At 39.7% G+C, this 25,787-nt stretch overlaps 2 protein-coding genes across 15 annotated transcripts in view; both read left to right on the top strand.

The window, feature by feature from the left end:
- RHBDD1 (rhomboid domain containing 1) overlaps positions 1 to 25,787 on the top strand; it is a 214,585-nt gene that overhangs the window by 31,766 nt on the left and 157,032 nt on the right. For all 14 annotated transcript variants that reach the window (XM_033230031.1, XM_033230034.1, XM_033230035.1 and 11 more), the window contains exons 2-3: positions 29 to 551; positions 2,630 to 2,762. In XM_033230031.1, the coding sequence (XP_033085922.1) occupies positions 119 to 551; positions 2,630 to 2,762 (566 nt within the window). In that variant the 5' untranslated portion in view covers positions 29 to 118. The remainder of the gene's footprint in view (positions 1 to 28; positions 552 to 2,629; positions 2,763 to 25,787) is intronic.
- On the top strand, positions 12,183 to 14,181 carry LOC117094438 (R3H domain-containing protein 2-like). The gene has a single exon (XM_033230037.1). The coding sequence runs from the start codon at positions 12,220 to 12,222 to the stop codon at positions 13,192 to 13,194; it is 975 nt and encodes a 324-aa protein (XP_033085928.1). The 5' UTR covers positions 12,183 to 12,219; the 3' UTR covers positions 13,195 to 14,181.

Below are 25,787 nucleotides of genomic sequence, written 5' to 3'. Positions count from 1 at the left end.
GGTTTTTCACATGCATTTTGTGTTTTAGGTTCAGCTGTCTGTATATCTCCCTAGATGCCTAAAACTGACTACCTGACCACGTTTTCCCATTGCTGAGCTATTTCCCTGATATCTGGCCATGCAACGAAGATCAAGAGGGATAAATACTGGGCTTATTCTACTCTTTTCTCAAATCTTCAATGTTGGGATCAACAATATTCCACCTGTCACCCTAGCAACTTTGGCCCTCAACATCTGGTTCTTCTTGAACCCTCAGAAGCCACTGTACAGTTCCTGCCTTAGTGTGGAGAAGTGTTGCCAGCAAAAAGACTGGCAGCGTTTACTGCTCTCTCCCCTTCACCATGCTGATGATTGGCATTTGTATTTCAATATGGCATCCATGCTCTGGAAAGGAATACATCTAGAAAGAAGACTGGGAAGTAGATGGTTTGCTTATGTTATCACCACATTTTCTGTACTTACTGGAGTGGTATACCTGCTCTTGCAATTTGCTGTTGCCGAATTTATGGATGAACCTGACTTCAAAAGGAGCTGTGCTGTAGGTTTCTCAGGTAAGGGAGACAAAATTTTGAGGTTGCATGCATAAAGGAAGCAAGGGAGGTGTGGCTGCTGTCATTTTATGAAGTGTGGGTCCCTAGTTGGTGAGAGGAACCAAATTCTGAGTGGTTAATGGCTGCTGATGCTTTGCATCTTGAAGAGGAGGCTGGAGCATGCAGGGACTAGTTTTTGCCATTTTACATTATGCTGCATCATTCACTTCTAGACAGTCTGCACTAGGACCTGCTGGGAGGTGGTTTTGTAGAAGACATAGTATTGGAAATATGCCCCAGCTCCATATGGTAGGGTCACAGAAAGACCCACAGATGTATTTGTAATAGGGAGGTCTCAAAAAAGGTGACTGTGCTTGGGAAGTAGGCTCAGTGTGCTGTCTCTGGTTACCAACTTGTCTGCACCTGGTTAGACAGAGCACGCTCATCTGCAACAAGTTACATGAGGCAGATTTAGTATTTACAGTTAGGCAGCAAGGGACAACAGGAGCCTAGGATTCATTGTGAGCCCGTCCTTCAAGGCTCAAAAAGCTGCCCAGGGCTGTTGGAGTCTTGACTGTGTGTGCTCCTTTCATGCAGAGAAGGAACCCCGAAGAGGCAGCCAGGTACAAACCTGGGAATCACATGAATCACTGGGCAAAGCTTTGAAAGACATCGTATTCCGGGAGAGGATTAGGCTGTTTCAGCCAGCCCCCGTTTATCTCAGGGTGTTGAATTTCCAGCATATTTCCACAGTTATTCTTGAGAACCATAAGCGAGAAAGGAGGGGGAGAACTACATAGGTCCAAGTCCACCTGGAGAACTGTCCTGCATATGCCTCTGGATGATTTTGTTAATAAATGCACCACACCCTGGTATGGCATGCTGGCCCTGTTTTAGGAGTCATGATAGTCACTCTGCATAACCTAACCAGTTTAATTTATACAGCAGATCCATGTGGAGATGGGATTGTCTTGATTTTATTTTATTATTTATTAATTTTTTTGAGACGGAGTCTCGCTCTGGCGCCAGGCTGGAGGGCAGTGGCGTGATCTCGGCTCACTGCAAGCTCCGCCTCCCAGGTTCAAGTGATTCTCCTGCCTCAGCCTCCCGAGTAGGTGGGACTACAAGGCACGTGTCACCATGCCCAGCAAATTTTTGTATTTTTAGTAGAGACGGGATTTCACCATGCTGGCCAGGATGGTCTCTATCTCTTGACCTTGTGATCCACCCACCTTGGCCTCCCAGAGTGCTGGGATTATAGGCGTGAGCCACTGTGCCTGGCCTTGATTTTATTTTACTTTTTTTATTTTTAATTTTTTTTTCTGATCACCTGCAGACTGTTGAGGGATTGTCCTGATTTTATAGATGAGGAAGCCAAGACCCAGAGAAGTGAAGTCACTAGCACAAGATTACCCAGCTAGGAAGCGATGGAGCTGGGATTTGAACCCAGTCTGCATATTAGCTGTATGATGCATTGTCTCTCACCTTCTTCGTCACTAGTTCCTTTTTACAGATATTTCATGGGACCAAAATTTCCAGCAGGATTTAAATTAGGTGTTCTAAATACTAGAATGTGAAGGGGAGGAGAGAAGTAGTCCTGAAACAAGGAAATCTAATCCTTCCTTCTGCTTTTCCTGACATCCTTCCCCTTTCCTTCCAAGATGTATCCTTATGCATCTAATTGTGGGAGAAGAAAGAATATATGCCCTGCCTTCAACATGTTTTTCCATAGAGGTTAGAAAAATACAAATTACTGGTATTTTTTATTGAGTTAAAATTTATATAGCATAGCTATTTTATAGTGTACAGTTCACTGGCATTTAATACCAATGATAGTATTGTATTCACGTTAGGTATTATGTATTTAGTAGCATACTGAACACCAATATGAACTTCTGTATTTAGAAACATCAAAGGCGTGACTGCCTTTAACGTTGTCTTTTTACCAAACGCAGGACTTTAAGGAATAGGATATGTTTTAAAGCACAAAGTTGGATGTAATCGAATAATCATTTTCACTTTTAATTGGCTTTCTTTGTAAACATTGATACTCCTACTTTTGGATTGTTAATATTTGCATGTTCTTCATTCTCTTTTAGGAGTTTTGTTTGCTTTGAAAGTTCTTAACAACCATTATTGCCCTGGAGGCTTTGTCAACATTTTGGGCTTTCCTGTACCGAACAGATTTGCTTGTTGGGTGGAACTTGCGGCTATTCATTTATTCTCACCAGGGTAAGTGTTTTCTTTTAGGGAATACAGTTGAAGAACCTGATGTTCCATGGAGGAAAAAATTTGCAATAATAACAAGGAAACCACTTGTTTTCCACAGTGAGGTTTATTCTTTATCTATTAGGACAGAATCAAGCTTAATGGTTTTAATGTCAGACATTTCTGGGTTTAAATCTTGTTAACTATTGAGCTGTATAATTGTGGGTTACTTGTCCTAACTGAGTTGCAGATTCCTCGTTTTTTGACTAGGAGAAACTGTTATACAGATTTGAGGATCAATATTAACTGGCCAATCAGCTGGTTAATTCTGAAAGCAATATTCCAAAGAAGCACATAGAAACCATATAACTATAAAGATTAAAAAGCTATACGGTATGTTGATCTAATGCTTTTTAATGCTTTTTTTTTTTTTTGTCTGTCTGTTTCTGAGACGGAGTCTCACTCTGTTACCCAGGTTGGAGTGCAGTGGCGTGATCTCAGCTCACTGCAACCTCCACCTCCCCGGTTCAAGCAATTATCCCGCCTCAGCCTCCCAAGTAGCTGGGATTACAGCTCCCGCCACCACGCCCAGTTAATTTTTGTATTTTTAGTAGAGACAGGGTTTCACCATGTTGGCCAGGATGGTCTCCATCTCTTGACCTCGTGATCCGCCCACCTTGGCCTCCCAAAGTGCTGAGATTACAGGCATGAGCCACCGCGCCCGGCAGATCTAATGCTTTTAAGCCATTTTAGCTGTCAATTGTCTTGGTAATAGAACTTTTTAAACAAAAGGCTTTACTTGACACTCAAAATGTGAAATGGATCAGCTCTGAAGTCTTTTGGGTTGAGAGGTGGCATGGGGCCCCTTTCACCGTACTCCCATGTTGCTGTGGCTTCCTCAGAGGAGGCACCTCCACCAAACCCTAGAGCTCCAGGAAGTGCAGTTTCAGAACTGCTGATCTAGATGAATTTTTTCCCTTACAGAGAAGGACTTGGAAATTCGGAAGGTTAAGAGATTTGTCAACAAACAGTTTGTGGTAGACACCAGCCTCATGAGGATTCAGGCCCCCGACTCCTGTCTGGGGCTCCTGCCTATTCATGCTGCACTTTCTTCCTTTGGTTCCTTTCTCTGCTTTTTGTTTAGAAAAAGGAGGATAAGTTGTGTTATTTGTCCGCCTGTTCCACCAGCTTCACTTTCCTTAATCTGTCTTGTACAACTGGAAATACATGATGTTTGTTTTTACTGTGGGACTGGACGTTGGCGAAGGGTGAGATTCAGGAAGGTTCAGAAAGAAGGAAGATTTCTGTTTGCTACTGTTCTTTACAGACAGTTTTTATTTTGGTTTTGATTTGTGTGACTGTGCTGGGTGTCTTACCTTATGCGAGAGTATTCTCATTGGGCTGTGTGTCAGCCCGGTAACTCCAGGTCCTTCTTTAATGCTAATTTCCCATCACGGGCAGCCCCTGGCAGCTGGCCTATAAATGGCAGTGATATGGCCCCTGAGTACCACTCATTTACAATTGCACTGCTACTTTTGACAGTTCCACGAAGAAAGTCTAACAAAATCTTCAAAGTTTTCTTTGAAAAAGCATCCAGTAATGTCTGTCCCTTATCTGAACAGCCCTCTCTATACCTTGTCACTCACTGCTCCTCTGACTTGCTTGATGTGACTTGGTTCTCTGTGTCAATGGTAGGCTCTTGTATGTGACTGGCAACACCCAGCATTCATATGAAAATCACTCCCTCTGCTATTTGAACTTTTATCCTGTGATGAATCCATTGAATAACAGTGCATTTGATATTCTTATGCAACTATTTCTGAAGAGCTTTTTATGCATTTCACTTTTTAGGGTTCCCCCCAACTTACATGGAAAAGGCATGGTTGTGTTTTTGTGTCATATGCATATTCTGTGTGGAGGGACCGGTAATTCTGAGCTTGGGAAGTAAATGAAATTTCCTGTCTTTGAATTTGAAGTCTTTTGATTGTTAAGATTTGACTGCTGTGAATGATAAACTTCTAATATACAAGCATCTACTTATGCATGTATCCAGATAAAGACTACACTAAACACCGGTCCAGGAAACCTAAGCAGTGAATACTTCTTTGAGACGGATCTTGGAAGAATGGGTGAAACTGGAGCTCTCTTTGCAATGCATTGTTATTTGCCTGATGGTTGTCAATTAGAATTTTCATTGGGAAAACACTGTAAATCTTTACAACAAAGCTTGCTTTATTGCAGGACTGTATGGGCTGCCCTTTGGGAGGAAAAAAAAAATCTGCCAAAGCAAACATTTGGTGGACCTCTGTGTTTTATGAAAGCCACGGAATTAGTAATTTCCGTGGTTACAGTTACAGAGTTTCATGAAGGAAAGCCACTCCAAATAGGCATTGTGAGGAGTATGAGGGGTGTGGACTTGATGCCAGAGTGAAGCAATCTCACTCATTCACGTGGTGCTTTTGCTTCTCACAGTCTCTGTGTGTGCTTACTTCAGAGGTTGCTCTGCTTCACACGTGGCTTTCCATTTTCCTTCATGTCCTGGGACCCTGATAGGTGATAGTGTCTGAAGAGGCGTCCAAGGAGGGAGATGTGCAGTCCACCTCTGGTGCCTCCTTCCTAGACCGGGCTCCTGTCCCTTCCTACCTCCTACCCCCAAGATTCTGTTGATGGAAAGAAGGGGGATGTGTTGCCTGGTTTTACCTTCTAGCCAGATTATGGACCTCTGTGTGTTCTCACCTGAGCCTTAGGCCATCTAGACAGAAAACCAAAGTGGAGAATCATGAACATCACCCAGAGTAAAAGAAGCACTCAGCAACTGTGCTAGAGGAGAGCAGTTGAATGTGAGGGGGCCAGGCCCACCTCCTGGCCGTGGGATCTCGGGCAAGGTACATAGCCTTTCCGAGCCTCATTTTCCTCACCTGTGAAATGGGATGTTACTTACCTTCTCTGTTTAGTAAGTCAGTTTTAAGGAGTCATATGTGAATGACCTCTTTATACACAATTAAGAAGTACTCAGCCCTTTTATTACGAAGTAAATCTCTGGATGTGTACACTGTTCCTAAATAGAATCATACCTAATTTCTTTTTCTTTCTAAAATTAATACATCAGCTGTTATGTACTTTTGTTTGTTTGACTTCCACTCCCTGCTTTCCTTTGCTCCTAGCTGACTTTGTTCATCCTTAATGACAGCAGTCTAAAAATGCCCACAAGCCACTCTGAAACACTAAAGTCTAAAAATGCCCACAAGCCACTCTGAAACACTAACAAGCAAGCCTTGGCTGCGTTTGGACCCTGGGGTATTACAGTTGACCCTTGAGCAACGTGGGGGTTAGGAGTGCTGAGCCCCCATGTAGCTGATTAATTCGTGGATGATTTTTGACACTCCAGAGACTTAACTGTCAATAACCTACTGTTGACTGGTAAGTCAACCTACCCAAAAACTGGCAAGGCTTTACCGATAACATACACACATTTTGTATGTTATATGTATCATATACTGTATTGTTACAGTCAGCTAGAGAAAATAAAATGTTTTTAAGATCATCATAAGGAAGAGAAAATGTATGCACTATTTGTTAAGTGGAAGTGGATCATTATAAAGGTCTTTATCCTCATCATCTTCACATAGAGGAGGAGGAGGAAGAGGAGAAGGAGTTGGTCTTATTGTCTCATGGGTAGCAGAGGTGGAAGAAAATCCTCATGTAAGTGGACCTGCATAGTTCACACCCATGTTGTTCAAGGATCCACTGTATTTGGTAAAATATGGCAGCTGAAAGCATTACCCCCTAGGCTTTAGATACTGTTTCATTGCTAATATTTGACAAGAATAAAATTACTTTGACCCAACTAAAAACTCTTTGGCTAGATTGTTCAAATGAGATAAAAAAATATATATTTTTTTACTTGTTTCCATTTTTTATTATACAGATTTTCAATTTACTTATTTTTCAATTTAAATTTTATTTTCAATTTATTTTTCTACTTGTTTCAATTTTTTATTTTCAAAAATATTTATAAATTTATAAATTTTCAAACATAAAGAAAAGTTGATGCACCATATGACAGTAAGTTGTAAACATAGTAACTTCACCCCTAAAAACTTCATCAGGCATCTCTTAAACATAAAAATATAATTTTGCAAAACCACATTACTGTTGTCATGCAAAGGAAAATTAACAGTAATTCTTTAATGTTGTTTAGTAATTGGTTCATGTTCAGATTCTCCCAGTGTTCAAAATGTCTTTCATAACTGTTGTTGTGGCCCAAGGAGAACCAGGATCCAAAATTCACGTATTACCTTTGATTATTATATTTATTTATTCTTGTATTCTAAGACGGTCTTCCCACCTTTTTATTTTTCCATGAAATTGACATTTTAAAGATATCAGATCTCTTGTTTTCTAGAATATCCCACACTCTAGACTCGTCTCCTTGTTTCCTTTGGGGCTTGTTTAACTTGTCCCTCTATCCCTTGCATTTCTGGAAACTGAAAGTTAAGTCTAAAGGCTTAATTAGATTCAGATTAAACTGGCTCTTTTTTGGCAATAATACTCCATAGGGATGATACATGTTTCATTACATCAGGAAGGACATACATGCTAGGTGGCTCCTCTGTTAGGAATTGTAAGTTTAATTACTTGGTTAAGGTAGTCTCCATTATAAGGGCACATTTATCCCTTTGGAATTAGCAAGTACTATATGAGGTGACACTTGGACACCATGCAGATAACTTGTTTCCAGTAACTTTTTGTCTTATGGTTTTTGTATAGATCAGTGGTTATCCTTGTCTGGATTGTTTATTTTAGGGAGACTTATAAAGGATGACTTTCTCATTGGTTATTCTTTTTACACTTGTTTGATGAGATTAATTCGGAGTTGAGGGTTAAGACCCCAAGGCAAGGAATTGAGGAAGATGAATGTTTGACAAAGGCTGATCTTAGTTTTACAGACTTCAAGCTTGTTTGGTTTTGTGGGTTCTCCTTAGGAAAAAGGTACAAAACTGCACAAAAAAGTAAAAATTTTAAAGGAGAAAGGGAAAGACCATTCATAAAATTTTAAGAGCTGACAAATATTATAAGCATGAAATCCATAAAAATAATATAATATTAATTCCCTGACATACCTCTGTAATATTTTCCCCCACAGGTTTTGCTGCATGCTTTTTGATCTCTTTTTTCATATGAAAATAATCTGGCAATAGTATTTCCATAGAGAGAACATCATGGTGGCTCAAAATTAGTTTTCTATTATTAAGAGTTTAGAAGAGCTTTCTTCATAGCTCATCATGTAAATTTTTAGAATCACTGTCCAACTTTGGAAAGCCTCCATCAAGGTTCTTTTTACAATCAAGCTGTAAAATTTCAGTACTTTTCAAGTTTTTTTTTTTGTAAAGTGATCAATATCAAATGTTTTTTGAATTGAATTGAATGTTGTCATTGACCTTTAGTGGCAAAGTGCAGGTTTTAGTTTTCTTCATTGATATACTTTGTTCTTCAATCAGCAAGTAATTTAAGTACTTTATTAATGTTCTTGTGATGCATTCCTCTTCATTAATTGTCAGAAAGCCAAAGTCCTACTGATTATTTGTTTATACTTTTTGATGTGATTTGCATATAATTTTGTTTCAGAATTATAAACCTAGGAATTCTGATAAAGTTAGTTTGCAGGTTTCTCCAAAAAGGAAAGGAACATGGTACATTTATAATTGCATATACTGCATTATCATAGATGTTCCTGATGTGGGAGAGCCTCTAGTTTCAGTTTTGACTATGTGAATGAGAAGTGAATCCTCTTCTTACAGTTTTACATGCTTGGTGATTGGAAGATTTTTCCCGACACTGGATCCTGATTCCAGCATGATGACTTTACTGCAAGTGCCGGCTGCCATAGGACACTTGAGAGTGCTCTCGGACCGCTGCTCTTGCATATCCTGTTATCATCTGGGTTACAGATGCACAGTGGGCATTAAGACCGCTGCTTCTGCATATCCTGTTATCATCTGGGTTACAGATGCACAGTGGGCATTAAGACCGCTGCTCCTGCATATCCTGTTATCATCTGGGTCACAAATGCACAGTGGGCATTAAGAGTATTTCTGGAAGCCATTTTTGCACTGTAAAGACTGGCAGTGACTCAGCTATGCACAGAAATGACCACAAACCACATACATTTACCATGCTGAACCCAAACCAAATGTATCCTCAACTCAACGTCCCTTTAGCTGAATCCCAAAAATGCCTACGGCTACTCCAGTGACAACTGATATGGGAGGAAGTGTGACAGAGGGGGAGGTAGAGTGGAAAGAGACAGCAGTTTTAGTAGGTTGTGGTTAAGATATCTCACTTTCACAAGTATAAAAGAAATATGACCATGTGAACATGTTGCTGGGACCCCTCCCATAGCCCTGAAGGAGCCCAGGCAAGTGAGGGACCTGATGCCTCATGAGCTTCTTGCCAAATCTGCATGTTTCTGTTGAGAGGGGGTTGGTGCAGTGATGACTCTGGGGAAGGGAAAGTCATGGAGCTGAAGAACCTTGTAGACTGCAGGATAATGGAGGAATTAAGAGATAGGAGGTTTTGTCAAGTTTGAAAACTGAGAAAGCTGTGAGAATAGGAACTGGTAGTCAGAGGAGAGGATGCTGGAGTTGGTTTTGCTGGTGACATGGCCCTGAGCATGTCTATGGTGGTATGAAATTGAGACATGGGAGAAGAAAAGGTTGTGGGAGTCAAGGAGGTGTTCAAGGGGTTGTGAATTTAAGATGTTGGGTGGGTCTGTTTTCACACTGCTGTAAAGAATATCTGAGACTGGATAATTTATACACCGAAGAGGTTTAATTAACTCACAGCTCCCCATGGCTGAGGAGGCCTCAGGAAACTTACAATTATGGCAAAAGCTGGAGGTGATTCAAGGTCGTCCTACATGGTGGCAGGTATGAGAGAGAGCACAGGGGAAGTACCAGACACTTATCAAACAAGCAGATCTCCTGATAACTCACTATCATGAGAACAGCATGGGGGAAACTGCACCCATGTTCCACTCACCTCCCACCAGGACCCCCTTGACACATGAGGAGTATATTCAGATTATGATTCAAGATGAGGTTTGGGTGGGGACACAGAGCCAAGTCATATCGGGAAGATTATCTGCATGGATAGTGACATTACCTAGGATGACTATAGGAGGTAGGCTTCGGGGACAAAGCGTGTGAGGCTACTCCAGTGTTCTCTGTGGATGTCAGGAAATGCTATTAGAGGCAGATAGTAGACAGCATCTTTATTAGTTTCTTATTGTTGCTGTAACAAAGTACCACAAACTTGGGGGTTTAAAATAACATAAATTCCTTCTACGGTTGGTGTTGTCAGGTGGAGTTCCCCCTAGACTCTAGAGCAGTTCGTAGGGGAGAAACTATTCCTTACTCCTTCCAGCTCCTGGTGGCTGCTGGCATTCCTTGGCTTGGGGCTGCATCCCTCCATCTCTGTGTCCCAGGTCACGTGGGCTTCTCCTTTTCTATCTGTGTCAAATATCCCTCTGTCTCTTTCTCATCAGGACACATGTGATGGCATTTAGGAGTCACCCTGGTAATCCTGGATGATCTCTGCACCTCAAGATCCTTAACTTAATCACACTTGCTGAATCCTTGCCATATATGGTTACATTCATCAGTTCCAGGGATTTAGATGTAGATGTCTTTGGGGAACCATTATTCAGCCTACTACAGCATAAACAAAAAATAGGAAGCGGTGGAAATTCAAACTCAATGCCAATCACATGTGTCTCGGCCTGTGTGTGTGCGTGCCTCTCTTCCCTCTCCCTGGCATGCCTTTTATTCTCTCCTTGTGAATTCCTGGTTATTCAAAACCCAAATCACACAATATCTATTGTGTGCTACTTTCCCTGATTCCTCCAGGCAGTGTTAATTACTTCTTTGTCTTTGCTTCTATAGTGTTTGTAGATTTATCTACCATAAGCACTTCCTCCATCATAATTTTTCTGTGTTTTTCACTTTCTTTCTAGGCTATGAGCTTCTTTAGGGACTGTTTCTAATTTACCTTTGTATCTTAACCATCTGCCTGACCCAAACTAGGCACTTAGTAAATATTTGTTGTTAAATGGACATAAGTTAAAGAGCATCAGTTGTTTCCATGGTTGCTGTTTGGCTTGAAATGGCTTGCGAGATTGTTTTATGACCTCTCTCAGGTATTTTAACTTTATTCTTTCCATTATAAGGTGGAGTGATATCTCGTTGTTTTAGAACTTGGTATCTCACTCAAATGTAAGGAGGTAGCAATCTTGAACAATGTTGAATTAAATCTTTAGTAAAAAAGAATGTTTATTCCCTCATGTGCCTGTGCTTTTGAGATCCTTGTTAAATGTTGACCTAAATCAATACACTATTTCCCTACCCATAGAGACTTCACAGTTTAGCAAAAGAAACACTAACTACCCACCAAACCAAAACAGAAGGTGGGAATGTTAGTTCAATAAAAGTAGAGGAACAGAAAAGGAAAGTAACTCTGATTTGAGAAATTAGGAGGCTTTGCAGAGGAGAGGGTATGTATATTGAGTGTTTGGAAATAATAGGGCAGATGGTGAGACAGACTGCTCTTTGAAAGGAGAAGAGAAAGAACAAATACTAGGAAGCACGGCAAAATTATGAAATCACAATCTCTCCACAAATGCTGGGACATAAAGCTAGTGGTGTTCCTTCAGATGTGTCCTTTTGACCACTAGTTCCTTGAGATGTATCCTGAAACAGGGCTTCCTGGTCAGTAAACTTCAGCTCATGTGATGTTCTGTGTTCCTGCAAAGGCACAGTGCACATGAACATGTGAAGGATTCTGAAAAGACTGCAAGATGGAAATCGGATTTGCCAATTAGTTTCCCAAATTTGTTTGACGATAGCACCGTTTTGTTTTAGCACTAGCGTGAAGCAATCTACAGAACAAATGTTCTTCATGGTACATTTTATAAACTCCAAGTTGGGAAGAAGCAAAACCATAGAGAAGAGACTAAATCATAAAGGGCTTTGGATGGCGGGTTAATAAATTTAGACGGGGCTTGTAGTCAGAATGGACACACACGGCTTTGGTTTCTGAGAAGGAAAAGCCATGAATTAATATGTGGTTTAGGACAGGAGGCCAGGAATAGTATAAAGATTTGCAGAATTGGTGGCAGGTGTCCGTTTACACTGTTGACATAGATAAGAGAAGAAACTGAAGGCTAGAACTAGTGCAGTGACTGAGAGAATCAAAAAGAGCAGCCTCACAGGAGAGGCATTTCCAAGGCCCAGTGACAGTTCATGGACCATAATAGGAATGACTGGTGTATTGGGAACTTCCTACATGCCAAAAACCATTTAAACTCTTTACATCTATTATCTCATATCATTCTTACACCTACTTTGTGAAGAAGAAATTATTATTTCTACCACTGAAGAGATGAAGAAACTGAAGCACAGGAAGTTAACCAGTGTACTATAGCATGATCCCACCTGCTCAGCAGAATGGTACGAGCCCTTCTGTAGGGTTTCTGCAACCCCCTGGCTCTGAGCAGTACCAGATGCCTCAGTCTCCCTCTCCCTGCAGTCCACCACAGATGCCACAGCAGTACTCAGGAGTGTCACCTTCTGGACCAGGTGTGGTGGTCATGCAGCTGAATGTCCCTAATGGACCTCAGCCCCCTCAGAACCCATCCATGGTCCAGTGGAGTCATTGTAAATACTACAGCATGGACCAGCGGGGGCAGAAGCCTGGAGACCTGTACAGTCCTGACAGCAGCCCCCAGGCCAACACACAAATGAGCAGCAGCCCTGTCACATCTCCTACCCAGTCTCCAGCACCCTCTCCTGTCACCAGCCTCAGCAGCGTCTGCACAGGACTCAGTCCCCTGCCTGTCCTCACACAGTTCCCCCGGCCTGGGGGTCCAGCACAGGGTGATGGGCGCTACTCCGTTTTGGGCCAGCCATTACAGTACAATCTGTCCATCTGCCCTCCCTTGTTCCATGGCCAGTCAACTTACACGGTGCACCAGGGACAGAGTGGATTGAAGCATGGAAACCGGGGCAAGAGACAAGCACTCAAATCTGCCTCCACTGACCTGGGGACAGCAGATGTTGTCCTGGGGCAGGTGCTGGAGGTGACAGATCTCCCTGAGGGCATCACCCGTACCGAGGCGGACAAACTCTTCACGCAGCTTGCCATGTCCGGCGCCAAGATCCAGTGGCTCAAGGATGCTCAGGGGCTGCCTGGAGGGGGTGGGGGGGACAACAGTGGGACTGCTGAGAATGGCCGCCACTCGGACCTCGCTGCCTTGTACACCATTGTGGCTGTGTTCCCCAGCCCCCTGGCTGCCCAAAATGCCTCCCTTCGTCTCAACAACCCCGTGAGTCGCTTCAAACTTCGAATGGCCAAAAAGAACTATGACCTGAGGATCCTGGAGCGAGCCAGCTCCCAATAAATGGAGGAGGGGAAAGGGACTGCCACAGAAGGAGCAAGGGCAGGGTGGAGGGGGTTGAAGGATCCTGACAGACCATGGACAGAGGCAAGTAAGGAGACTGATGTTAAACTGGAGCCTAAGACAGTGATGAAGATGGAAATAGACAAATACCCACACTGGCATTGGACTCCTTCTTGCTCCCCTGCCATGGGTCCCCTCTTTTTCCCTGGTTGACCCTCACCCTTGCATCACTCTTCTTCCCATCCTGTCCTCTTCTTTTTTTTTTTTTTTTTTGAGACGGAGTTTCGCTCTTGTTGCCCAAGCTGGAGTGCAGTGGCACGATCTTGGCTCACTGCAGCCTCCAGCTTCTGGGTTCAAGTGATTCTTCTGCCTCAGTCTCCCAAGTAGCTGGCACTACAGACATGTGCCACTATGCCTGGCTAATTTTTGTGTTTTTAGTAGAGACGGAGTTTCACCATATTGGCCAGGCTGGTCTCAATCTCCTGACCTCAGGTGATCCACCCACCTTGGCCTCCCAAAGTGCTGGGATGACAGGTGTGAGCCACTGTGCCCGGCCCCCATCCTCTTCTATCATTTTTTAAATCTCTTCTCCCATCATAAAATTAATTTCTCTCATAATTTTGGTCAGGTAGAATTGGGAAAGTCCCACACTCTCCTCCTATTACCTTAACATCCCAAGCTTCCTTTCCTTTTTTGGTCTTTATGAATATATTTATATGGACATAATTAAGATAAACAAAATTGAGTTCCCCATTCTCTCACTTCCCCATGTTGTCTTCCTAGACCCCACAGAGTTAAAACTTGGGACTCCCCTGGCCCCCCCAGAACACTTGTATATTGTTTGAGGTTCGTGCCGCAGTAACAGACACAGTATTTAATTGCACATACAGATGTTTGCTGGGTATATTCACTGTAAATTTTATTTACTCTGGTTTTTTGTTTGTTTGGGGGTTACTTGGGGGGAGGTTGGTTTTGTTTTTAAATATATTAAAAAAATAAATAAATATCAGTAGTAAGCACAATATGTGTTCACATAAATATGTTTATGAAAAATTAAGATAGTTTTCAAACAAAATGAGATGAATGACAATATTTTTGCAAAACTTTTAATGTTTGGCTTAGTAAAAAAAAAAAATATCTTTTCCATATTTGCTTCTGTGTTAACTCCTAGAGCTGTATCATTTTGGTTGAGTGTCAGTTTGGCCTCACACAGGTATGTACTTGGGAAGGGTAAGAGGGATTGTTTTAGCAGCTTTTTCAGATAATCGTGGGTATTCCTCTTTGCACTACATCAAAAGTTGGCATGTGGTAGTTTCTTGAAGGTTAGGTTAGTTCCAAGGTGGAACCTGAAACCATATCCGTGAACCTGACCACATTCTGTAACATTAAAACCTGTTGATCTGTCGTGAAGTTTGAATAGATCTTTTCCCCATCTATGATTTTCTAATATTATGCATTGATTATTTGGAAATAGTGGTTTACTGATGATGTAGACTTTGTAAATATTGACTTAATTATACAATATCAAAATATCACATTTGTTTATGTCACCACTGATCTCATCAGAAAACTCTTTAAGTATTGGGAAGTTATCAAGCTTACAGTGCCAGATAGAAGTTTTCCAAAATTCTAATTTTCACTTCAGTGCTCAGATCTTATCATTGACAACAAATTCATTCGTCATTTTCCTTAAAGTCTTGCTTTATTTTTTAGAAAATGTGAGCCATTTTCCATTTTATTTAAACCTTAGTTCATTAGTTTTTCTTTTAAGTAAACATGGCAGGGGAAAGTGGGGAGGGCCCATGAAAACAATGGCTCGTTCATCTCACAGCTCAAACAAACCCAAAAGCGCTTTTCTTTTCCCACAAGCATCTTTCTTTGCTATACAGCTGAAGTGCTTTATGTGTATTTCACATTTCATCACACAGTGTATTAAAAAGATGTGGACTAATCTTTGGTGTTTAATAAAATTAGGAATTTTACCACTTTGTCAAAGATATTCCTGAAAACCATGAATATGTGTCTGTAAAGAGTACAATGACTATTGGTATTGTTTGGGGCCACTGCCTTGATTCACTGGACTCGTGCTAAGGCATCAGCAACTGTCTTCTTGCTTTTGTGCCATTAATGTAAATGTCAACATGTTTTTTTTTTTAAAGGGCAGATCATGTCTTAATGTTGCTGTGAAAATAGTTTTGACTTTGTGAACCTCTGGAGGGGTCTTAGGGCCTTCTCGTGATTCATAGAGCACATTTTGAGAATTGCTGCTTTAAACGCTGATGCTACCTCTCTAGTCACAGGAGGACTGTTTAGCTTGTATGAAAGGAGAGATGGTTATTTGCAACCTGGGAGCTTCCAAGGGAGCTTCATGTAGTTAGGGATGGGAGGGAGAGGGAAGCAGTAGAGTATGTAAAATTATATATAATCACTGAAGTTGCCAGTTAAGATCTGTGGACTTGAACTGTTAACTCTTTGTATAAAGAAGAATGGCTGCTAGCAATTTAGAAGATAACTGTAACAATAGCTTCAGCCCCCCATGTTCTTTTCACACTTTCCCACTCAGCCATTAAGAGGTGGAGTCCAGTTCACCTGTCTGCTAGTTGGGTGGATTTGTGTCTTGCTGTAACCAATAGAATCCAGTGTTAAGTATCACATTGCTTCTGAAACAAGAATTTTCTTGCCTTGTGAGCTGAAACGCTTGTCTCTGGAGCCCATATCAAAAGCCTGCAGGTTTCCTGATGTCACCAGGCTGTGAGGAAGAGGCCCGGCCATCAGTGGCATCAAAGCCAGACATGTGAGTATGTGGCCTTTGATAGAGCCCACAAGTTACCTCCAGTTTTCTCTGCTGAGGCTGCTGACATCATGGAGCAGAGACCAACCACCCCGTATGCTTCTTTTGAATTCCTGACTCACAGAATCTGTGAGTCCAAGAAAACGTTTCTTGGTCCCACTAGATTTGGGGAGACTTGTTCTGTAGAAGTGATAATGGCAACCATGAGTTGAATGAATATAGGAAAAGTAGAATGAAAAGTGTGCAAAGGACAGGGTTGAGGAGTCGGGGAGAGCAGAGTGAAGAGAAGAGAGTGAAAGAGTCTTGGGGACAGATCCGTACTGAGCTGCTGTGCTACTGTGAGTCCTAACAACATCACCCATCAAGTAACGGAGTTTTATATCAATGGTTTTCAACTGTGGGTTCTAACTCACAGTTAGAACTTGTTAGGACAAGTTTTTAGGAATATCTTTGGCAAAGTGGTAAAATTCCTAATTTTATTAAACACCAAAATTAGTCCACATCTTTTTAATACACTGTGTGATGAAATGTGAAATACACATAAAGCACTTCAGCTGTATAGCAAAGAAAGATGCTTGTGGAAAAAGAAAAGCACTTTTGGGTTTGTTAGGATGTGAAATCAATATAGTGTGTCACAACTGGCATTCAAAAAAAAAAAAAAAAAACCAGACGTAGAAATATTAGTGTTACATATAGAAAGGGTAAGTATTATTTCAAGGACCTCTGATTTCAGCTGTGTTTGTATATGTGCCGGGTGAAGTCTAAAATAAGTTTTTATGTGGAACACAGTACACAAATTTTGAGACATGCTGCTTTAAACCATCTACTAGTTGCTTAAGCTAGATTTAAATATGTGTGTGGGATGAGCATCATTTATTGCCTTCAGTGGAAGAGGGAATTAGATTGCCAGGACTCTGGTGGCAATGAGAAGAACAGGCCATGATCATAGATTTCTGCTAATTTATTGTCTTTTGTTAGAACAAGTACTGTTTGTTCACGAGGCTTACTAATGAGTGTGCCAGCTCTCAAGATAGTTGTCCGTATACAGAAATGTGTGCTTACGGATTTAGACTTCACCTGAGCCAGAAATGCTAATAACAGTTGTCCAGTTATACACAAAGTTATTAATAAAACCCTTTAAAAATGCAAAAAGAAAGGGTTATCTAGAGCAAAGGAGAAAATGAGGTATAAAATTTAATACATTTTCCCAAATGAAAGTATAACATTCCTTTCTAAATTGTTTGAAATGTAAAAGTATTTCTGACAGCTTAGTAGAAAATAAAAACCAGTGGATATAGGGTCAAAAGATACATTGGGAGTTCATATAAATAAGCAAGTGACAAACATAGAAATTCAGCAATACCAAAATTAATCATTCTTGGAAGAGAAACCTCCTTCATCAAAAATAACCTGATGGATGAGGACTCCAGAAGGAATTTTCGTCTTCTCAGAGTTGGGTTTGTGTCTGTGGCAGCTCTTTGAGAGGGGAGAAGGGCAGCTGTCTCAGATTTAGGTTTCTAAAGGAAGGTTTAGGTTATTTTTCAAGAAGTTATGTCAATTTATTGTGTTATTTTGGTCAAGTTGAGCACAGATTGGCCTGTGTGTGCATGTCCATGTGTTTATAAACACACATTTGTTTGTTGTCAAGGATGAGCATTTTCTGAAGCATGGTTTTCTGTTTATATTGTAGGATTGCATCTTTTGTCTTTGTATCTACTTGGATTGTTGCATTTTTCTAATAAGCTTGGATGGCAAGTGTATATAGAATGATACCCTGTTTCATTTCACGGAAACATGTTTTCCTAGTTTGCTAGAGTTCAGTTTCAGTCAACATTCCAGGACTGTCCCAAGCAGATTGGTGAAGTAGGGGAATTTTTTCTTCTGCATTTCTTGAATGTTCGTTTATGTGTAATTCCTCCCTTTCCTCTTTACAGACTCCCACAAAGGAAAGTTATTTGAGTCATATGAAAGAGTTAATTTGTCCTACCTCCCAGCAGGGTTTACAGTTGAGCAGAACTCAAGGTGAGAGCAATATTTAACCCAAAACAATGATTCCCTTGAGTTAGATTTTATGAGATGAGAAGGAGAAATTTTGAGGCAAGGGACTTTCCCTCCCACTACAATTGGAACTCCTTGAGAGAACGGAGGTGTATTAATCATTTCTGCCTCTGAAGTCCAATTCTGTGGGGAGAGAGAGAAGCCCCAGCCCTGTCCTGAACAGCTGGACAATGATCTTCCCATTCCCTGACCCACCGTGGGAAGAACTTAGAGCACAACTGGGGACGCGTTGAGAACAGAAAAGACAGTTTCATCTGACTACTGAGTTTTCTTTAGGTGTTCTTTTCAAAGAGATTTAGTACAACAACTTCTTTTAAATACTGGTTGAAATACATAAATAAGCTGAGAAGAAAGTAGTGGCTAAGTGAAAAGGTAACCTTATTTCTGAACCTCTGATTGAAAGAACAACATATTCCTTGTAGAAAAGTTGCAGACATACAAATATATGATGAAGAAACCAAACTGCCTGTATTAGTTCATTTTCATACTGCTGTAAAGAACTGCTCAAGACTGGGTAATTTATAAAGGAAAGAGGTTTGATTGGCTCACAGTTCCACATGGCTGGGGAGGCCTCAGGAAACTTACAATCATGATGGAAGATGAAGGGGAAGCAAGGCACCGTCTTCACGGTGTGACAGGAAGGAGAAGTGCCAAGAGAAGGGAGAGGAGTCCCTTATAAAACCACCAGATCTCGTGAGAACTCACTCAGTAACAGGAGAACAGCATGGGGGGAACCACCCCCATGATTCAATTGCCTCCACCTGGTCTCTCACTTGACACTTGGGGATTATGAGCATTACAATTCAAGATGAGATTTGGATGGGGACACAAAGCCTAACCATATCACTGCCCAATCTCCCACCCAGAGAAAATTATTAGCATTATTCTCTTACATACCCCTACCCTTGTATTCAACTGTATTTTCAATTTTTTCGTTTAACGTGCTATAAGCACAGATAGAGGAGCCTCCTTTTTAATGACTGGGTAATGATTTCTCCTATAGTTCCTTAGCTTATTTTCTGATTCACTAATTTTACACACTAATTTTACTACCTCATCATTCAGATTATAAATGAGGATGTCTGTCACAGCATTATTTGTAGGTCTTGGCTCCCAGGTCTGAGTATGTCCTTGGAGTAGATTCCCAGAACAAGGTGAAGTGCTGAAACTATTTTCATGTGTCTTTATGCACACTGTCACTTGCTTTCTATATGTTTGTTCTAGTTTATAGGTCATCAGCACCACATGAAAGTGCTGGCTTTCCCATCCTGGCCAGTCTGAACGTTTTCTGGGAGTTCGATATGTATTAATAACAAAAATTATTCCACTGCTGTTGCTTACAGTTCTTTATTAGTGAAATGGGACGCTTTTAACATTTCCTTTTTAGTCAGTTCTGTTTTCTTGTCTGTGATTTGTCTGTTTCTGTCCTTTATGTATTTTCAAGAAGCTGTGATTGTTCAGTCTCAATAAGTGGGGATCACAAATACCAAGTGGTTCTTATTAGATTATATATAGTAATAGACCTTAACTACACAGTACGATTTTAGGTTCTATAAGTAATAGCATAGATGATGCTTATGGAGAATCTCTTTTTTGTTGACATTAATGGATACAGATTTATCATACATCATAGCTAAGAACAGAAAGTGTTTTATACTGAAAATAAAGAAATGATATGGGCCCGGTGCAGTGGCTCACGCCTGTAATCCCAGCACTTTGGGAGGCTGAGGCAGGTGGATCACCTGAGGTCAGGAGTTCAAGACCAGCCTGGCCAACATGATGAAGCCCTGTCTCTACTAAAAATACAAAAATTAGCTGGGCGTGGTGGCAGGCACCTGTAATCCCAGCTACTCGGGAGGCTGAGACAGGAAAATCGCTTGAACCCGGGAGGTGGAGGTTGTAGTGAGCTGAGATCGTGCCATTGCAGTCCAGCCTGGGTGACAAGAGTGAGACTTCGTCTCAAAAAAAAAAAAAAAAGAAAGAAAAAGCAATGATACGATGGGTTGTGTTTTGTGGGAGATGGAAGATATAGGCTTTATTATTTACTTCTGTATTTTAAGTAAATTCTATTTTTTAAAGTGGATTTAGATTTACAGAAAAATTGCCAAGATGTATAGAAAGCTCCCCCAAACCCCACACCCAGTTTTACCTATTATCAATGTCTTAACATTAGCATACTTTTGTTTTTTTTTTTTTTTTTACAGTTAATGAACCAGTATTGACATACCATTATTAACTGAAGTCCATACCTTATTCAGGTTTTCCTAAGTTTTACCTAATGTCCTTTATCTATCCCAGGAACCCATCTGGGATATCCTTTTAATGACTGGGTAATGATCCTTTTAATGACTGGGTAATAGTCCGTGTGTCTTAGATTCCTGTCCTAGTCAGCTTGGGCTGCCATAACAAATACCATAGACTGTGTGGCTTACACAACAGGAATTTATTTCTCACACTTCTGGAGGCTGGAAGTCTGAGGTCAGGTTGCCATCATGGTTGGTTCTTGTTGAGGCCTCTCTTCTAGGCTACATTCTCACGGTGTCCTCATGTGGCAAGGAGAGAGCGAGAAAGCAAGCTGTCTTATGTCCCTTCTTATAAAGTCACTAATCCCTTCACGAAGGCCCCACCCTCCTAACCTCATCTAAATCTAAATATCTCCCAAAGACCCCATCTCTAAATAGCATCACACTGGGAGTTAGAGCTTCAACATATTAATTTTGAGAGGACACAGTTCGGTCCATAAGAGTTCCTCTTGGCTGTGACACTTATTTTTATTTATTTCTAATGAAGAGTTATAAAATCATTCCTGAGCATCTGCATGTGTGAACATTAACTCTCATTGACCCTCATGTGTTTCAGAAACAGTGTTCAATTAGCCACATGGCGTGATTTCTAAGCAAGTTTTAAATTTAGGTGCATGAACACATACTGTCTTCTGTAATTAGACAGGCCTGCTGTGGTTCCATTTAAAAATGTACACATCATACACAGAGGTGGAATTAAACCACAGGGATATGAGACATTTTTATACCAACCAGAAGGGGCTAGCCATGGAGGACTCCTGCTGTCTGTACATTAGTCGGACCTTGTTTAGGGTCTGTTTTACTCAATTCGCTTGCTCAGAAGAACAGAGAAGAGTGGTAGGTAGAAACAAGGAAGCAGCTGTTTTTCTAGTTGAACAGTTATCCGGACTAAGGTTCACTACCCAGGTTGAAACTAATTGGCTATCATGCTGGGATATAATTGTGGGTGTGTGGATGATAACACCTACCTAATCTGTACTTAACTAACTAGGCTTGTTAATGATCAATTTTGGTGACTTGGTGACAGGTGCGAGACTTGAGTACTATGTTGGATGTCCCAGATAATGATGACTGGAGGTTATTTTAAAACGGTAAAATTTTTAAAAATTAAAGAAAAGGCCTATGTCATGGGTTAGTAGGTGATAATCAATAAATGGATCTAATTCAATTGATGAGCTCTGTTAACTGTATTTTACAGGAAAAGGGTGTTTTTAATATGAGAAGTTAATTACAAATGTAGCAATTATTTTGACTTGATTTTTTTTTTTCTGACTAATATTTTTCCATTACAAAAATCATGAAGCCGCTAAAGCAATGTATTTCCCTTTGGAGTATTTAGAATGTGCACTTTGGCCTGTTTGGAATTTTTTTAGAAGACACTATTGGAGATAAATGTTATACAATTAAATATTCATTCTCAACTAATAAGATGATAAATCACATCTCTGGAGATTTCTAATGTGTTTACTTAATTCTTCCCATTTCAGTATAAGGAGGAATGTTTTAAAATAGAGAGTTTTTTATTTGCTAATTTCCGTGTCCTCTTCTGCTTCTGCAGTATTAAGTGATTTTTAGTTAAAAGTCATGGGAGTTAAATAGGCATGAGGACTGTTTCCATTTACATTCAGGTTTGGTTCAAATTAGTAAAATGAAGACAGTTGGTGCTATGAGTTGAAATCATTAGTACATCAATTATTCTGTGATAACCAGCTGAGAACAGGCTGCAGCCTGCATAAATGTTCCCTCCATTTAAAGTTGGCTTCTCATTAGCTTATATGAGAGATAAAATAATTTGATTCTAATTTATCTCTCTTTAAATGGACATTGTTCCCCTCTGAATTCAAGAGGAGAACATTTTAATTTCGTAGTCATTTATAACACACAGGTCAAATAAATAACAAGTTTTATTTCTAGCAATATATGTCACTTCGGTAATTTATATTGCCATAGTTTCTTGATTCTAAGACACACATCTTTTTATGACATAATTGGCCACAAATGTGATAAAGATAACGTGAAAAATCAGTAGAGAAAAGAGTTTTTAAACAATGTTGCTTAAAGAATTTTTTAACCATTTGGAAGAAACTAAAGTTAGAGTTTTGCCTCACTAGACTCTAAAACAAATTGCTGATGTTTAGAATGTGTAATAAGCCAGATCTGAAAAATATCTAAGAATGTGTGAGGAAAATTTTAATTTCTAAGTATAAAAACAGTGAACATAATTTTAAACGAAGACAAAAATAATATGCTGTTTTTGATAAAATAAAGGGCAAAAATCAGAAATAAATGAGAAAAAAATAAATTACATCTTTAGGATGAACAATACTAACTACAAGAAAAACACTGACAGGCAGATTGGCAAAAGCTATCAATAAGCAATTTATAGAAAAAATCTATCAGTGACCAATAAATGTCTAACATAAAAGCTTAGTTTTGTTTGTTTGTTTTCTTTTCTGTATAACACTGGGTAACCAAAAAGCTCATTATTAGTTAAATAATGGAAAATTAAATTATTTTAAAATTGTTACTGTTGAGGTTTGGGTTAAATGGGAATTTACATCAACTTTTGTTGGGGCTGTGCATTGGTATAAACATTCTGGAGAGTAATTTGAGCATGTATATCAAGATTTGTAAAAAGGTTACAAATATACCCTTTGATTCAATAATTACCTTTCTAAGAATCTATCTAAAGTATAAATGGCCAGAAATACATGAAAAGATTGATACCAGCATATGTATTGTCATGATGTATCAGAAAATGGGGAACCCCCTAAACATCCAGTAGTACATGACTCAATAAATCATGTCATACATCATGATACAATATTGTACAGTCATTAAAATGGTATTGTCAGAGATTATATTAGTTGGCTTAGAAAACACGATAAAATAAGGGTAGAAAGAAGAATACAAAGTATTACATATAAAGTGGTTTCAATTTTTTTCAAAGTAAAAATACTCATACAAAAAGGACCAGAGAGAAACACATCAAATATTAATAGTGGTTAACTCAAGGTTGTGGAATTATTGGTATTATTTATAGTTTTTCCTTTAAACCTTTCCCCCCCAAATTTTCTACAGGGAGCATGCATCATTTATCGTGGAAAAATTTAGTTCTTAAAACATACATATATATGGCAGTTCCCCCATTATCTTCAGGAGATACTGTTGAAGACTCCCAGTGGATGCCAGAAACCACCACAGATAGTACAGAACAATATATATGCTGTGTTTTTTTAATCCAATAACTGAGATGGCTGTTAAGTGACCAATGGGCAGGTAGTGTATGCAGCGTGGATCCACTGGACAAAGGGATGATTTGTGTCCCACGTGGGATGGAGCAAGACAGCGTGAGATTTCATCACAGTACTCAGAACAGCGTGTGATATAAGACGTGTTTATTTATAGAATTTTCCATTTAATATTTTCAGACCAATGTTGACCATGGGTAACTGAAACCGTGGAAAGTGAAACAGCAGATAAGTGGGGACTACCATACCACCCTATTTTTGCACCCTTGTTTGTCTCTTCCAAGTTCTAGAGGGCAAGGATATTCTCTATTAGTCTTGTTCTCTGCTTATCCTCAGTGACTAAAATAGGGCTTGGTACATTGTAGTTACTCAATAAATATTTGTTGAATAAAGCCAGTGTTTAGGGTGTCTGGCCCAGCTAAAGATAAATAGCAAAGTGTAAAAATAGCTGAGTTAGGGACCCAAGTCCCGAAGTTTGGAGTGGGCAGCAAGGAAAGATGTCAGATCCAAAATCTCAGCACATAGCTAGAAGGCAGAGTGTGGGCTTCAAACAAGAAAAGGGAAAACGGAGCATGCAGAAGACTTGAAAATGCAGCTGAGCAGCTGGACTAGGACGGTGGAAGCTCCGCCTGCAAGTGTTGTGCAGGGCATGGCCCTGCCTCGTCTCACACAAAGATGACAAGATTAGACTACAAAGGCAACTTCAATCTTCTCTAAAAATACAGAACTGTATAGGGCATATTCTCATCACAAGGTAATAATGACTTTAAAAACTGAACATGAAGAAAAGGCAAAACAATAGTCATAATCACTTGAGAACTAACTCCCTAATTAAGGGGAATTTTTTTTAAAAAAGACTTCAGACATAAATATTGAGAATACTACATATCAAACCTGTGGACTTTGGCAAACTTTTAAATGCTTTTTATTATATACCAAAAAATTTTAAAGACTAAGTAACTAGTCTTTAACGAGCTAGAAAAGGAACAAATAAATAGAGGAACATGGAACTGATCATGATAAAGGCAAATTTTAATAAACTAAAAGGAAAAAATGATAGAATTAATACATGAAGAACTATATCTTTGAAAAAACAAGTAGACAAGTCAGTGGCAGGCTTAATTAAGAAAATTAGAAAGAATACTTAAAACAGTAGATTTGAAAAAGATGTAGCCACAGATATGGAGGAAGCCAGGTCAACTTTGAGGATGATGTGTATTTTGGGAGAGGATAACTTTTTCTGTTTTAAGACTGTTTTAAGAGTCACTGTTGTTTTGGAGTTTTTAAAAGTTGTTGACTAATATTATACAGCTTTTCTTTTTAAAAGAAAGCCTCACTGAGATATGATCCAGTCAGTATTTATTATATAATTATTAAAATGTCTGAGTTTCTCTGATGTGTTCTAATTGCATCTGTAGTTGTAGATTTCATTCAATGAGTTCTTACCCAGAGAACATTCAATTATAGTGTCAGTTTGTTGAGGGCTTATGATCCTGTAATTTTTGAGGGAGAATTCCTCAGTGTAACTGACATTGAACAGATTTTGACGAACCAGTTAATTTTACTTAAAGGGTGGTATAAATTCACTGCATGATATATACCAAGTAATTTGAACTCTAAACAGAGGATCCTCTTCTTTCAGGCAGTTTTGTGAAGTGTGATGCAAAAGTAGGTAAAAATACTTTAGGACTTGCTAATGAAAGACAGTGTGTACAGAATCTGCTTTTCTAGCACATATTTTTATAGATGTTGAAAATGCTCTTGTCAAACAGTATTTTAAAAACTGTCAGGGGTGTGTGTGTGTTTTTCAAATGAGTTTTAAATAATTCAGTACTATGCAGGCAGCAGAAAAATGACTTTATAAACTTGCAATGCTCTTTTGTATTGAATGTACAAGTAGAGTCTATGAATTAAAAATGAATACTATCCGATCCATCTTTTTACTAATAACCAATGTAGTGTTGATGGAAGTTTACTGTTTACTAATGTTTGGTATTTTTCCATTAAAGAGTAACCTTAAAGTCATTTCAGCGATACAACATGTACAAAGATGGTGAAGTAGGCTTCTAATAGAACTCCTGTCTGGTTTATATCGCTCGATGGCCGACTCAGGGTGGCCTCCTTCCCTTTTCTTCCCTACTATGAGCTGCTGAATTGGAGGTGAGGACACATTAGACATGGAAGATAGTT

The sequence above is a fragment of the Trachypithecus francoisi genome, unplaced genomic scaffold (genome assembly GCF_009764315.1).
Source record: "Trachypithecus francoisi isolate TF-2019V2 unplaced genomic scaffold, Tfra_2.0 Lachesis_group13, whole genome shotgun sequence".
NCBI lineage: Eukaryota > Metazoa > Chordata > Mammalia > Primates > Cercopithecidae > Trachypithecus > Trachypithecus francoisi.
The sequence above is the reverse complement of the archived record's forward strand: the minus strand, read 5'-3'. Positions and strand labels throughout refer to the sequence as shown.